General features: G+C 39.4%; 1 protein-coding gene across 1 annotated transcript in view; it reads left to right on the top strand.

The window, feature by feature from the left end:
* FAM120C (family with sequence similarity 120C) overlaps window positions 1–14,978 on the top strand; it is a 432,369-nt gene that overhangs the window by 27,378 nt on the left and 390,013 nt on the right. Inside the window, exon 2 of the mRNA XM_055123233.1 lies at window positions 5,067–5,720. Within this exon, the coding sequence (XP_054979208.1) occupies window positions 5,184–5,720 (537 nt within the window). The 5' untranslated portion in view covers window positions 5,067–5,183. The remainder of the gene's footprint in view (window positions 1–5,066; window positions 5,721–14,978) is intronic.

Here is a 14,978-nt window from a genome sequence, read left to right as displayed (position 1 = left end):
TGTCTCTTTACTGATCTGTCTTGTGGGGAAAGTGGTGTGTTGAAGTCTCCCACTGCTGTTGTTTCTGTCAATGCGTTTCTTGATGTTTGTGAACAGAAGCTTTATGAACTTTGCTGAGCCTTCATTTGGTGCCTGAATATTGATGACAGTATTTCTTTTTTTTTTTTAGTTTCAAGCTTTCATGTTTGGATTACAATCTCACAATGATCAGACACCCATCCCTCCACCAGTGCACATTCCTCACCACCAATATCCCAGTATACCTCCTCTTTCCCACCCTCCCCCTGTCTCTAAGGCAGACAATATTCCCCATACTCTCTCTCCACTTTTGGGCATTATAGCTTGCAACACAGACATTGAGAGGTCAGTATGTTTGGTCCATTATCTACTCTCGGCATGCATCTCCCATCCCAACTGGTTCCTCCAGCCATCATTTTGTTAGTGATCCCTTCTCTATTCCATCTGCCTTCTCTCCTCTGCTCGTGAAGCAATGTTCCAGCTATGGGGCAATTCCTCTGGCCCTTGTATCTACAGTCCTTGGGTGGATGACAGTATTTCTTGATAAGTAGTGTCCATCATTGTCTCTTGATATTAGTATGACATTCCCAACTTTTTGTCTTCCATTGGCTTGTATGATTGTCTTCCATCCTTTTACTATAGTTTATATTTACCCTGAGAATTTATGCGTGTTTGCCACAGGCAGCAAATGGATGGATTTTATTTCCTGATCCATATAGGTACTCTATGCCTTGTATTTTTAGGGGAGTTTAGTCCATTGACATTGAGAGAGATTATTGAAATATAGGGCTCTGTTGCCAGAGTGTATTCCAAAGCAGTTGCAACATATTATGTTTCCATCAGCAATGTATAAGTGTATCTGAGCATATTACCTGAACACCTTCCAGAGTGACCCTGGAGCACAGAATTGGTAATAGCCCCCAAATACTACAGCATGTGGCTTCCTTAAAGATCCCATACAAATGTTAACATTTGAGGAATGTGAATGTAGGGTATATTCAATTCTTTGTACATTTTCACTGATATTTTCCAAGTTCCAACTTGTGTAAAAATATAAAGCTAAAGAAAAAATCTTTACCTAAATGTTTAGTTTAGTTATTCCTCGTTATTGTCAAGTCACTTGCAAAGAGACTTTGGAAGTGTAACCTCATACAGCACTTAGTAAGTCCTTAGTTTAAATTTTACCTCTATATTAACCCATCTATGTCCTAATCATGACACATGATAGGCAAGTCTTTGGGAGTTATCATTGGCTCTTTTTTAAAAAAAATTATTTTTCCTCTTTGTTATGGTTCCTGTAATGCCTAGGTTACTTGGTTAGAAACTTGGTTGCAGTGCTGACATACTTGAATGTCATACTCACTAGTGGTCACATACTTAACTTTAGTGCTCACACACATGTTTAGTTGCAGTGCTTGCTGAGATTATATACTTTGGCTTTCACTTTGGATGTAGTCAAGGGATCATACCTTGCTGTGGTGCTCACCCATTTTAGTTTTGTTGCTCACACACTTGGTTATGGTAAGCCAGATATGAACACTTTGCTGTGACACTAGGTATCCCAAGTAGCAGAATCAGCAGGAATGTAGTCAACCTGTAAGGTTGTGTCAGAAATTGAAATCAGGGTCATATACCTGCAAGGTAAGTGTTGTAATGCCGAGCCATCCTCTGGCTCTCCAGTACTTAATGTCTCTGTCTCTCTCTCTCATCCTTATTTTCATTTAAGCCTCAATACCTCCTTTCTATTTACTGCAGTAGCTTTTCATTCATCTATTCATCTTGTTTCACTTTGAAGTCCTCGATTAGTACTCTTCTCTGTTCTCATCTGCCTATCTTATAAATGAGTAAACTGATAATTTTATCCTTTGCTATTTCCTGTGATCTTCTCTCTGCTTAGACTAATTTTCTGTTTTTTCTTTGCTTTTTGGGTCACTCCTGGCTCTGCACTCAGGAATTACCCCTGGTGGTGCTCAGGGGACCATATGGGATGATGGGAATTGAACCTGGGTCGGCCGCATGCAAGGCAAACGCCTTACCCGCTGTGCTATCGCTCCAGCCCCAGACTAATTTTATTTCTTTGTGCCTCAGTTTAGGGTTCTTTAATAGAAAACATTATGTTACAGGGTCCAACTTAATTCTTTTGCATGTGAGTATCCAGTGGTTTTATACTCTTTATTGGAAAGACTACGTCCTCCCTTTAATTGTATGGTTCTTGTTGAAAATGAGTAAGCCAGGAATATTCTCCCTCTGAAAATTGTATCATATTATTTATTTAATATTATTTATTTAATAAAGCATGTAGATATAAATAATGGTACATATTAATACTGTAGCTTTACAGTAAGTTTTAAATGGGGGAAGTGTGAGTCCTCTGATTTCTTTCTTTTCCAAGATTCATTTGACTATGACTCTTCTGGGTCCTTTGAAATTCTTTGTGAATTTTAGTATCAGATCATTGATTTTTGCAAAGAAATCAACTGTGATTTTGATAGGAATTGTATTTAACGCATGTAAGAGTTTGGGTTATTTATCCCATTTTGTTTTATTTTGGTTCAGTACTTTTCTTCATTTCCCCTCAAATTTGATATTTCTGTATATATTTTGTTTGAAATTTTTCTAAGTTATACAACACAATAGGTGTTTATAACTAACTGTGCTGAAAAAAGGACTTTCTTATTGGTGATTTCACCATTAATTGAAAACTTTTCTTCTTTGTATACCACGTGTTAATTGTGGAAAATATTTAGAAAATACAAAAAAAAACCAGAAAGAAAAAAGTTTATTTTTCCATTCAAAGTTAATGTCATTTGTGTATGTCAAGTTGTATTTATTTTTCAATTTAACTATATAATAAATCAGGAATGTCTTTTCATCTCACTGAAACTATAGTGTTTTTAAATTGCTGTATCCTATCTCATTGGGATATGTAATTAAATCCCAATTTTATCAGACTTATGTTTAGTTATAGTTCCTACCTTTCTTTTCTTCTGTTATTGTTTCTGGAGTTTCCAGGGGCTCACACAAACTTGTTTGTGTTGCCTGCACACTGAACTGTGATGCGTATAGGGGGTCAAAAACTTACTTGGCATGTTTGTAATCTCTTCTTTAGTTGTGCTTTCCAGGAGTCACACACTTTACTTGCGTTGCTTTCATAATCTTGATTGAAGTGCTGGCAAGGGGTCATTTATTTGGTTGTGGTTATCACACGCACTTGGTTGTGGTGCATAAGAGATTGCATATTTTGTTTAGTATTTGCGATTCCAAACAGCAGAGTCCTGGTATCACATGCAAGTATATGGAGTGGTGCAAGAGATTAAACTCAAGGACAACCTACAAGACAACCTCTCCTTTGGTGAGCTATTCCCAGGCTCCTAGTTAAGTTTTTAAAATTTTAAATGCAGAATATATTTATGATTAAATCTTCACATAGATTTTTTGACTATCTTCTAAGACAATTTCCTGTAAGTGGATTTGCTCATTTCAGAGGATACCATTTAAAATTTTTTATTGAATCACTATGAATTGCAAAGATATTTATGATTGAATTTCATGCATATAATATTTCAACACTAATCCCTTCACCACTGTCCACTACCCTCTCCCAATGTCCCCAGTTTCCATCCCTCACCCACTACCTGCCTCTGTGGCAGGCACATTTCCCCACAAAATTGTCATAGTTATCCCTTCCCTAACTTACCCCCCATACTTCCTCCCCGATAGGTAGCTTCCTACTGAAGACCAGTTTCCTGCTCTTCATTTCTGTTGCCTTTGGCTATTTGATATTCCCCTAGGAAGTTTTTTTAAATGTCACATATGAGAGAGATCATTCTGAATCTATTCCTCTCTGGCTGTTTTCACTCAACATGATGCTCTCCAGAGATATCCATCTGGCAGTAAATTATATTACTTCATCTTTTTTTAATGGATGAATAATGTTCAATTGTGTATATATACCATAGTTTCTTTAGAGGATGCATATTTTTAATTTTGCCTTTTAGTAGAGTGTATTAATTCTTTTTTTTTTTTGCTTTTTGGGTCACACCCAGCGATGCTCAGGGGTTACTCCTGGCTTTGCACTCAGGAATTACTCCTGGCGGTGCTTGGGGGACCATATGGGATGCCGGGGATCGAACCTGGGTCTGCCGCATGCAAGGCAAACGCCCTACCCGCTGTGCTATCACTCCGGCCCCGAGTGTATTAATTCTTAACAGTTTAAATTTGAAGATAGGCTCTTAAAGAAGTATTTGCATTATTTACAATAGCCAAAGGGTAGGAATAGCCCAATCTATTATCCAGGTGACCGAAAAAATAAACTGTGGTATAATCACACAATAGAATATTGATCAGTCTTAAAAAAGAATGACATTCTGATGCATGCTACAACACTGATGAAACTTAACATTATGTTAAGTGAAGTAAAAAAGAAGAGGATAGGTATATTTTACATGATATAAATATACTTTTATGTCATGATCTTATGTAATATAAATACCTAGAATTGGCAAATTTATAGGGACAGAAAGGAGAATAAGGATTATTAGGGATTGAGGTCATGGGACTTTATTATTGTGTAGTGGATACAAAGTGGATACAGAATTTCAATTTGGGATGATGAGAAAGTCCTAGAAGTAGATAGTGGTCATGGTTGCACATTGTGAGTTTACTTACTGCCACAGAATTCTAAACATCAAAGTGATAAAACATGTTTAATGTGTGCTGGTTTTATTTAGTGTGTTACCCTGTGAACTAAAGTATTGGTTACTAGTTTTAATCTGAAGGATTGGTAGATGGGACTGAACACTAGGTTCCTAACTAATATTCACATACTATGAATAATCATTGAATTCTGTGCCTAGTCTGCTTAGTACTGATAATTATAGTCGTAAACAAAATAAGACAAGTCCCTGGAGTCTGCTGGTTGCTAAGATTGGATAGCAAAAAGAACAAACTTCTTATTAAGAAAAAAAGGGATTAAATAATCAGCTGACTTGTCTCTTTAATGATTTCCTCTGTGGGGTGATTTTAAAATATTATTTTCCCCCCTTTAGGTTTCTATGGAAACATACGGTAATATAAAAGGAAGTCCATTCTGATCATTCTGATACTGAGATGTAACTGGACTGAAGAGCTGAATAGGAAAAAATTTAGTGCCAACCTTAATTACAATGGCTACTGATTCAGGGGAGGCAGCTAGCACAGAAGATTCTGAGAAACCTGATGGAGTTTCCTTAGAAAACCAAGTTTCTCAGATTGCTGCAACTTTAACAGTGGAAGCTATACTCAAGGAGAAAACCAGTACCATCTCTGCTTCTGGGGAAACAAAAGAAAGGAAGAGGTTCTTTAGAAAGAGCATTGAGATGACAGAAGATGACAAAGTTACAGAATCTTCACCCAAAGATGAGAAACTAAAGACTGCAACACACATTCCAAGAGGAGAAAAGCTTCCTACAAATGTACTAAGAGGTGGACGAGAAGGTAAATATGAACACTGTTCAAAGGCAACTACAGAATCCTCAAAAGATTGTTTCAAGGAGAAAAGTGAAAAAGAAATAGAAGAAGAAGCAGAAATGAAAGCAGTAGCTACTTCCCCTAGTGGCCGGTTCCTGAAATTTGATATAGAGCTTGGAAGAGGAGCTTTTAAAACAGTCTATAAAGGACTGGACACTGAGACATGGGTTGAGGTTGCCTGGTGTGAGCTGCAGGTGGGTATATAATCTTCTTGGTATTAGTAAATTCCAATGATCTTCTGAGAGATCCATGACTACAGTTTATCACGGATTACGATAAAATGAAGGGATTTTCTTTCCCCTTACTTCCCTTTTATAGATATTCTTTAAAAATTCATGCTGATTTGTCATTTTCTTCATTCTAAGGATGAAAGGGTTTCTTTGGTAAATGCTTTTATCAATCTTAAGAAATTCCCAAAACTCTTGATTAAAAATTAAAAATTAAATTCTTTTTTTTCCTGTTTTGGGTTTTAGGCTACACCCTGCATTGCTCAGGGCTACTCCCAGCAGTGCTGCTTAGGGAACCATGAGATCCTGGGGATCAGTCCTTGTTTCCTGAATGGAAAGCCTCCACTCAGTCCATTGAGCTATTTCACAGGCTCAAAATTTCCCCCACTGTATCACTGTATCACTGTCATCCCGTTGTTCATCGATTTACTGGAGTGGGTGCCAGTAATGTCTCCATTTGTTCCAGCCCTGAGATTTTAGCAGCCTCTCCTTACTCATCTTTCCCGATGATTGGAGGCTCTTTCAGGGACAGGGGAATGAGACCTGTTATTGTTACTGTTTTTGGTATATTGAATACGCCACAGGGAGCTTGCTAGGCTCTGCCGTTAGGGCGGGATACTCTTGGTAGCTTGCTGGGCTCTCCGAGAGGCGCATATATATATATATATATATATATATATTTTTCCTTTATGATGATGTGTTGTGCGGCCACTTTGCGGCCATGCAGTCCAGGAATATGTTCACTCATGCATGATGCTCGGCCCGAGTGTGTGGAAAGCGGCCTGAAGCATGGCGGCAGTTGGGTAGTGGAGGTCGGCTGCTGGGGCTGGGTCCCTTGGGGTGAGGTTATGGGGGCCTCATTTTATGCTCACTTTGGTAGAAGCAGCTGTGAGTCTGGAGGGCGGCTGATGGGGAGATTATCTGCTGCCGCAGGAGGTGGCTTATGGGTGTGACCCCTGGGTCCCTGGAGACTGGGGGAAGCAGGCAGAGGATCTCTGCAAATGGGTCCAGTTGAACCCAGAGTCCAAGATCACAAAGTTCCGCATTGCCTGGGTTCTGTGGAACTTCACTCATGCATGAGACTCGGCCTGAGTGTGTGCAAAGTGGCCTGGAGCATGTTGGCGATTGGGTAGTGGAGGTCAGCCAATTTTCTCCTCCAATTTTTATATATGTGTACCTTTTATATATCTGTACCTTCATACCAACTATGAAGTTTATAGTTGTACTAAATGTTTCACAGTGTAGTGTGTTAGAGATATCTCCCTTTTCCCTTTTTATTACTTAACAAACTTTTGAGAATCTGTGTTTTAAGAGAAAAATTGTTATTTTTTGGGGGGTTTGGAAGCCATACTTAATGTACTCAAGGCTTACTCCTGACTTTGTGCTAAGACATCACTCCTTACAGTGCTCTCTGGACCATATGTGGTGCTGGGGATAAAACTGGGATTGTCTGTACTATTCTCCCAATGGAATTGGTTTCCATGATACTTTGAGGACTTCTGTTAATTAAACTCCCTTGTGCCTTTTTGTTTACTCCAAAGAGAGTCTCTGGAAGACATAATCACCAGAATATACTGATGTTAGTTGACTAATGTGTTTAGAAAGGAGAAATGAAGCTTCCAAGGGCTAGAGCATGAGTTTTATATGTGGGACCCCTAGTTTTGATCTTTGACACATAGTCCCGAGACTGCCAGAAAGATCCCAAGCAATGATCTGGGATATACCCTTCAAGAACGGCTGGATATAATTCAGATATCAATAAAAGAAAATAAAGGAGAAATTAAACTATCAGAATGATTGAATTGCCTTGCTGTTTGGTTCCATAGTAAGTGTTTATTTGGTAGTTTTGAGGAGGAGGGGGTTTGGGCCACCAGTGCTTGGGAACTGCCTCTTTTTCTGTGATTGAGGGTGAGCTTTGAGCCCCAGTGTTATTCAGGAGACCATGTAGTACTGGGACTCCAACCTTAGCCTCTCAAATGCAAAGCATGTACTCAGATCATTGAGCTATCTTTTTGACCCTAACACTAACCCTAACCCTAATCCTCTAAGTGTTCAGGACTGACTCCTGGCTCTGTGCTCAGGAGTTATTTTTGGTGGTGGTCAGGGGACTGTGCTTGGTGCCAGGGACCAAACATGGTCTGCTGCATGCAAAGTCTTTTAACACCTGTGGCATCTATCTGACCCTTGTTTGATACTTGTAACTATAAAGAACTGAAAGAGAACAAGACTTAGAAAGCTAGTTTCAGGTAGATGTGGATCAAATATAATGAAAGTCTTTCTGGCCTCAGTCAGCTCATAGGAAGTAATTAGTGACCACATGAGATGCTTAAGATTAAAATCTAGTAAAGTCAGCCAAGTACAGATTTTTGATGTCCAAAATCCAGTGGTCTCTCTGTGTGTGGGCATGTACAGTGATTTCACCCATTCTAAGTTTACTATAAATTTAGCCACCTAAGGTTTTTGTTTGACATCATGTCTGTAAGACTTGGTATTGATTCAATATACAGGTTCTAGAGCCTGTTGTCCAGAGATTCTGATTCTAGAATTCTGAAGTGTGATGCAGGACTCCAATATTAAGAAACCTTCAAAGTTCTTTCAATGGGAAAGTGCTCTGATGACTACTTGGAATGTAAATAGGATCGCAGTCAACTCATTGTAGTATTTCCTGAAAGGTGTATGCATGTATTGGGTTTGCTTGTTTTTATGTTCATTTCATTTTTACTAAGAACTTGAGAAGGTATATATTAGTAGAAGTATTAGATAATAAGAGAAAACAATCATCAAATTCACCGGAAATTCTACTCCTTTAAAGATACTTTAAATATACTAGTCTTTATCTTTCTGAATTCTTTCCTTTGCATAAATGTATACTTGATTATTTTTTTTATACAAAAAATGGTTTTTTTAAAAATCTGGGGGTGAGATATAGTGCATGTGAGGCATACATCCGCACATGACATGGGTTTAATCCCTGATACCACATGGTTCCCTGAACATTGCTGGCCCAGAGCACCACAGGCAGTGCTCAGGGCTTACTCCTGGCAGGCTCAGGGGACCATATGCAGTCCTTGATTGACCCCAGATTGACAACATGCCAGGAAAACATCCTGTTGGCTGTGCTCTCTCCAGTCCCCATTTGGAGCTTCTAATCACTACTGGATTATACCGAATTTTTGTTACTCGTAAGCCAAAAAATTTATGGTTGTTTATTACAGAAGCAATAGGAAAGAAATAATATTTGGAGCTACCTTTCATTTAGTCGTAAATTTTCACTGATTACCAGGTAGCGGAGCTTTGCTAAGTTCTAGGGACATAATGGAGAGGAAAAAGTGGACATGTACCCTGTTTACACAAAGCTTACTGTAAAGGGATTTTGTGGTCAAAAGGTAGATTGGAAGTTGGAATGAGTGAAAAGATGAAATGGTGGCTGTAAATGGGTTTGAAGGAAGTACTGTGGTTGGGAAAACAGGCAATGACAAGTAGTTTTTCAGCTACTTATTATTTGTTTACTTTTCTTTTTTCCATCTGACAGAGTTCATCACAGGTTAATTTAGAAGAAATTTTGTTGGTTTTTCTTAATTTGTGTTGATATTTTTGGTTTTTGGTGCTCTGGGCAGGTTCCTTGTGGTGCTCGCGGGACCATATGTGGTGCTGGGGATCGAACTCCTGCTTGCCACATGCAAAACCAGAACCCTACCTACTGTGCTATCTCTTTAGATCTTATGTTAGTGTTTTCACCAAAAAACAGGTATCAGCTCTAAGAAATCAATGTTAGCATAAAGCTGTTAACTCCAGTACAGAACTTAGCTGGATTTCACTATTTTCCCACTGATGTTCCAATTTTTGTGCTTTGATCCAATCCAGGATACTACATTGCATTTAGTTGTGTGCTTTTAGTCTCTACCCTTCTTATGTTTTGAGGCATTTGGGCCACACCTGATGGTACCTGGAATTACTCCTGGCTCTGTGCTGTGGCATCACTACTGTGGTGCTCATATTGTTCCTAACAATATGGTACAAAGAATTGAACTTGAGCCTCCTGAATGCAAAGCTCAACAATTTGAGCTATATCCCTGAACAGTCTCTTTTGGTGTGTGAGAGTTGTGTTCTCAGACTCTACAGGGGGCGTTTTGGACATTGTCTCTTCTTTTTGGTTTGTTTCTCTCTACTTTAAATGAACTCATCCAGGATACGTCTTCTTTTGCTTTGCTTAGCATAATTTCCTCCATTTCTATCTTTGTTGAAACAAAAGCAAGACTTCAATATTTCTTATAATTAATTTTTTTGTTTTGTTTTGTTTTTGGGCCACGCCCTGAACAGCACTAGGTGTGCTGATCTCTGGCTCTGAGCTCAGAGATAACTCCTGGATGTGCTTGAGATCTATATGGGGCATGAGGATCAAACCAGGTTAGTCACATGCAAGATAAGCACCTTACTTGCTATACTATCGATCTGGCCACAATATTTCTTTAATTGTTTTTGTCTTTGGGTGATAAGGCTTGCTCCTGGCATTGTAGTCAGGCATCACTTCTGGTGATGCTCAGGAGACCATATGGGGTGCTGGAGACCAAACCTGGGTTGGCTGTGTGGAAGGCAAGTGTTCTGTCTCCCACTGTTCTATCTCTCCAGTCCTAATAGCCCAAATATTTCTTGTAGGTGAGTTTCCATTGTGTGTATGTACCATAACTTCTTTATTCACTCATTTGTTGTAGGACATATAGGTTGTTTCCACATCTTGGTTATAAATAGTACTGTAGTAAGCATACCTGGGCATATATTTTTGAACTATAAAATAGTTTTTATAATTACTGTATTCTTGGGGTAATTCAATTCTAGTGGAATTGCTAGATTATATGGTAGTTCTATATTTAAATTCTAGAAAAATTTTCATACTCTTTTTCATTGGGGTTGAATCCAGGTTGCATTCCCAACAATAGTGACTATATTTCCTTCTCTGATAATCAGTGAGCTTGAACACTTCTTTATGGGCCTCATGGCCATCTTTGGAGATGTATTTTATTTTTATTTTTTAGAAATGTCTGATGAACTTTATCTCTCATTTTTATGGTTTGGTTGTTGTTGAGTTTTGTGAGTGTTTATATATTTTTTTTATTTTTTGGGGTCACACTGGCGGTGCTAAGGTATTACTCCTGGCTTTTCACTCAGGAATTACTCCTGGCAGTGCTTGGGGGACCATATGGGATGCTGTGGATAGAAACTGGGTCGATCACGTGCCCTACCTGCTGTGCTATTATTGCTCCAGCCCCAAGTGTTTATATATTTTATTTATTTATTTAAATTTTATTGAATCCTGTGAGATAGTTACAAGTTTTCATATTTGGGTTATGATCACACAATGATCAAACACCCATCCGTCCCCACCACCAATATCCCCGGTATATTGCACATTCCCCACCACCAATATCCCTGGTATACCTCCCCCTGCCTCCATGGCAGACAATATTCCCCATACTCTCTTTCTACTTTTGGGCATTATGGCTTGCAACACAGACACTGAGAGGTCATCATGTTTGGTCCAGTATCTACTTTCGGCACACATCTTCCATCCCAACTGATTCCTCCAGCCATCATTATCTTAGTGATCCCTTCCATCTGCCTTCTCCCCTCCACTCATGAAACAGGCTTCCAGCTATGGGGCAATCCTCCTGGCCTATCTATCTATCTATCTATCTATCTATCTATCTATCTATCTATCTATCTATCTATCTATCTATCTACTGTCCTTGGGTGTCAGCCTCATGTGATGTTATTCTATACTCCACAAATGAGTGCAGTCCTTCTATGTCTGTCCGGCTCTTTCTGATTTATTTCACTTAGCATGATACTCTCCATGTCTATCCATTTATAAGAAAATTTCATGACTTCATCTCTCCTAACAGCTGCATAGTATTCCATTGTGTAGATACACCAAAGTTTCTTTAACCAGTCATCTGTTCTCAGGCACTCAGGTTGTTTCCAGATTTTGGGTATTGTGAACAGTGCTACAATGAACATATAGGTACAGATGCCATTTCTACTGTGCATTTTTGCATCCTCGGGATATATTCCCAGAAGTGCTACTGCGGGGTCATATGGAAGCTCAATTTCTAGTTTTTGAAGGACTGTCCATTATTGTTTTCCAGAAAGGCTGGACCAGTCGGCATTCCCACCAATAGTGAAAGAGTGTCCCTTTTCCCCCACATCCACGCCAGCACTGGTTGCTTTTTTTCTTTTGAATGTGTGCCAGTCTTTGGTGTGAGATGATATCTCATTGTTGTTTTGATTTGTATCTCCCCGATGACTAGCGATGTACAGCATTTTTTCATATGTCCTTTGGCCGTTTGTATTTCTTTTTTGAGGAAACTTCTGTTCATTTCTTCTCCCCATTTTTTGTTGGGGTTGGAGGTTTTTTTCTTATACAGTTCTACTAGTGTCTTGTATATCCTGGATATTAATCCCTTATCAGGTGGGTATTGGGTAAGTATTCTTTCCCATTTTGTGGGCTCTTTCTATTATTTTTTTTTTTTTTTTACAGGCTAAAAGACTTTATTTTTTTTTTATTTTTTTTTATTTTTTTTTTTATTGAATCACCAAGTGGAGGGTTACAAAGTTCTCAGGATTATGTCAGTTATACAATATTCAAATACCCCTTCCTTCACCAGTGCCCATCTTACATTCCCAACCCCCCCAGTCTATCTGCCGCCCCCTCCCACCTCCCTAGTCCCCACCCTTATACGTGATAGGTTTCACTTCATTTGCGCTTATCTCGTTTACATTCCATGTTTCAACACACAACTCACTACCGTTGCTGGGGTTTCCCCCCAAAAAGAAAAAGACAGTCCTATTGCCAATGAGGCATTTGATAATTCTCCATTACTAAGCATATAGAGATATTAAGTCCTGCTGTTTGTTACATAACTTTTCTTTTTCCCCCTTGCCCCGCGCCACCGAGTTCACGCCTGTTTAGTAATCGCCACGCTGTCTGACAAAGGGAAAAAAAACCGAAGAGGATGGTTATTTCCCGTCATCAGCCGGCGTGGGGCTCTGGCTTAGTTGATAGTCTAGTAGAGTGTCTGGAAGCAGTTTCTGGAACCAAAGCTCTTGCGCTGATATCGGCTCCGGCTCGAGATACCACCAGCGTCCCGCTGGTCCATGTACCTAATTTTTCCCCTTATTTCCCATTCCCACGCCACCAGGTCTGTTTGCTTAATGGACATCACACTATGTTTGACACCACGCCACGTTTCTTCCCGAGAAAGAAGGATATTTCTTCTCAGCCAGCGTGGGGATATAGCTTAGTTCAGTCTAGAGAGATGGCTACCATTTTGATTGCCTTCAATATTTCAACAAAATACTTACTATTCTTGTTAGGAACACCCCCATTTTGTGGGCTCTTTCTGTATTTTGGTCACTGTGTCTTTTGATGTGAGAAGCTTCTTAGTTTGATGTAGTCCCATTTGTTTATGTTTGCTTCCACTTGCATGGTCAGTGCTGTTTCATCTTTAAAGATGCTTTTAGCTTCAATGTCATGAAGAGTTCTGCCTACATTTTCCTCTATGTACCTTATAGATTCACGTCTGATATTGAGGTCTTTAATCCCCTTTGATCTGACTTTTGTGCCTGGCATTAGACAGAGGTCAGAGTTCATTTTTTTGCAGGTAGCTATTCAGTTTTCCCAGCACCACTTGTTGAAGAGGCTTTCCTTGTTTCACTTCACATTTCTTACTCCTTTGTCAAAGATTAAGTGGCCATATATTTGGGGTCTGTGACAGGATGTTCAACTCTGTTCCATTGGTCTGCAGGTCTGTTTCTAGCCCAATAATGTGCTGTTTTAATTACTACTGCTTTGTAATAGAGTTTAAAGTTGGGGATGATGATGCCACCCATCTTCTTTTTTGTCTTGGTGTATTTTTATTTTGATTTCTTCTATTTGGTACCCTTCGGGCCTCCTGAATGTGGTAGCATGTTTTCTTCAGCTCTGAGAACATTGTAGTAATGATGTCTTTGACAGTTTATTCTCATCAGGGTTTTCTTCCTGTCCCTCTGGGACTCCAATAATTCTTATATTACTCCTCTTGGCTTCATCACGATCTTCTCTTGCCATCTGTTCCTGGATTGTCAGTCTCTTTTCCATTTTTTGTTCATTTCTAGAGAGTCTCTGGACTTCATCTTCGAGCTCACTGATTCTGTCCTCAGCAGCTGTTACTCTGCTGCTGAGGCCTTCCTCTGAGTTTTTTAATTCGCCTACCAGGTATTTCAGGTCTGACATTTCCGTTTATAATTTTGTTTGAATTTTCCACATTTCTACCTTCAAATACCCTTGTATTTTATTGGCATTGCTTTCCATTGTTTCTTTTCGCTCCCTAAGCATCCTCAGTAGCTCCCTTCTAAATTCCTTGTCTGAGAGGTTATCTACCACTTCATTACTGTTGGGGTCTTCTGGCCTGGCCTCTTCAATAAATAAGCTTGGTGGGGTTCTGTGTTGCTTTACCATTGTGACCTATGTGGTTTAGCCCTTCACACTCACTGTTACTGTTCTGCTTATGATGCAGTATTAATTGAGCTGGGCTTAATGAGTTATTGGCTAATGCGTTTCTGGTGGTTAAGCTAACCTAGTGAAAGTTCCAACTAAGAGGGTAACATGGTTCTTATGGGATATGGATGGGGGAGAATAAGTCGTGGCCATGTAAGCAGCCTCGGCTCTGGGAAGGAGCCCTGACACAGGCTGATACCTGAATGAGATGAGCAGAGGGTGCCCGGAACATTGGAGCTTGGAATGTGCATGTTCCTCAATTCCTGTCCCCCAGAGATCGAGAATGAAAACCAGTTGCCCTGGGGTCTGGTTAGAATTGTGGCTCTGGAAAGGAGCACAGACCTGGGCCGATACCTGGATGGGATGAACAGAGCTGTTTATATGTTTTAAAGTTTAGTTCTTTGTCATAAATTTGTTGTGTAAGTGTTTTTTCCTATTCAGTAGGATGTCTTTGTTTTATTGATGCTTTCACAGTTTAGGAACCTTTCAGTTTGATGAAATCTCATTTGTTTGTTTTTATTTTCCTTGCTAATGGGGTTGAATCACTGAAGCCAGCATATTAGCTGGCTGTGTTGCTTATGTTTCTTCAGTGCTTTTCATGGATTTCTCTAACTTCATATTCTTTAATCTTTGTTTTGAGATAATCTTCATTTTTATTTTGAGTGCATGGTGTGAGATGTGCGTGGTTTAAT

The sequence above is a fragment of the Sorex araneus genome, chromosome X (assembly GCF_027595985.1).
Source record: "Sorex araneus isolate mSorAra2 chromosome X, mSorAra2.pri, whole genome shotgun sequence".
NCBI lineage: Eukaryota > Metazoa > Chordata > Mammalia > Eulipotyphla > Soricidae > Sorex > Sorex araneus.
The sequence above is the reverse complement of the archived record's forward strand: the minus strand, read 5'-3'. Positions and strand labels throughout refer to the sequence as shown.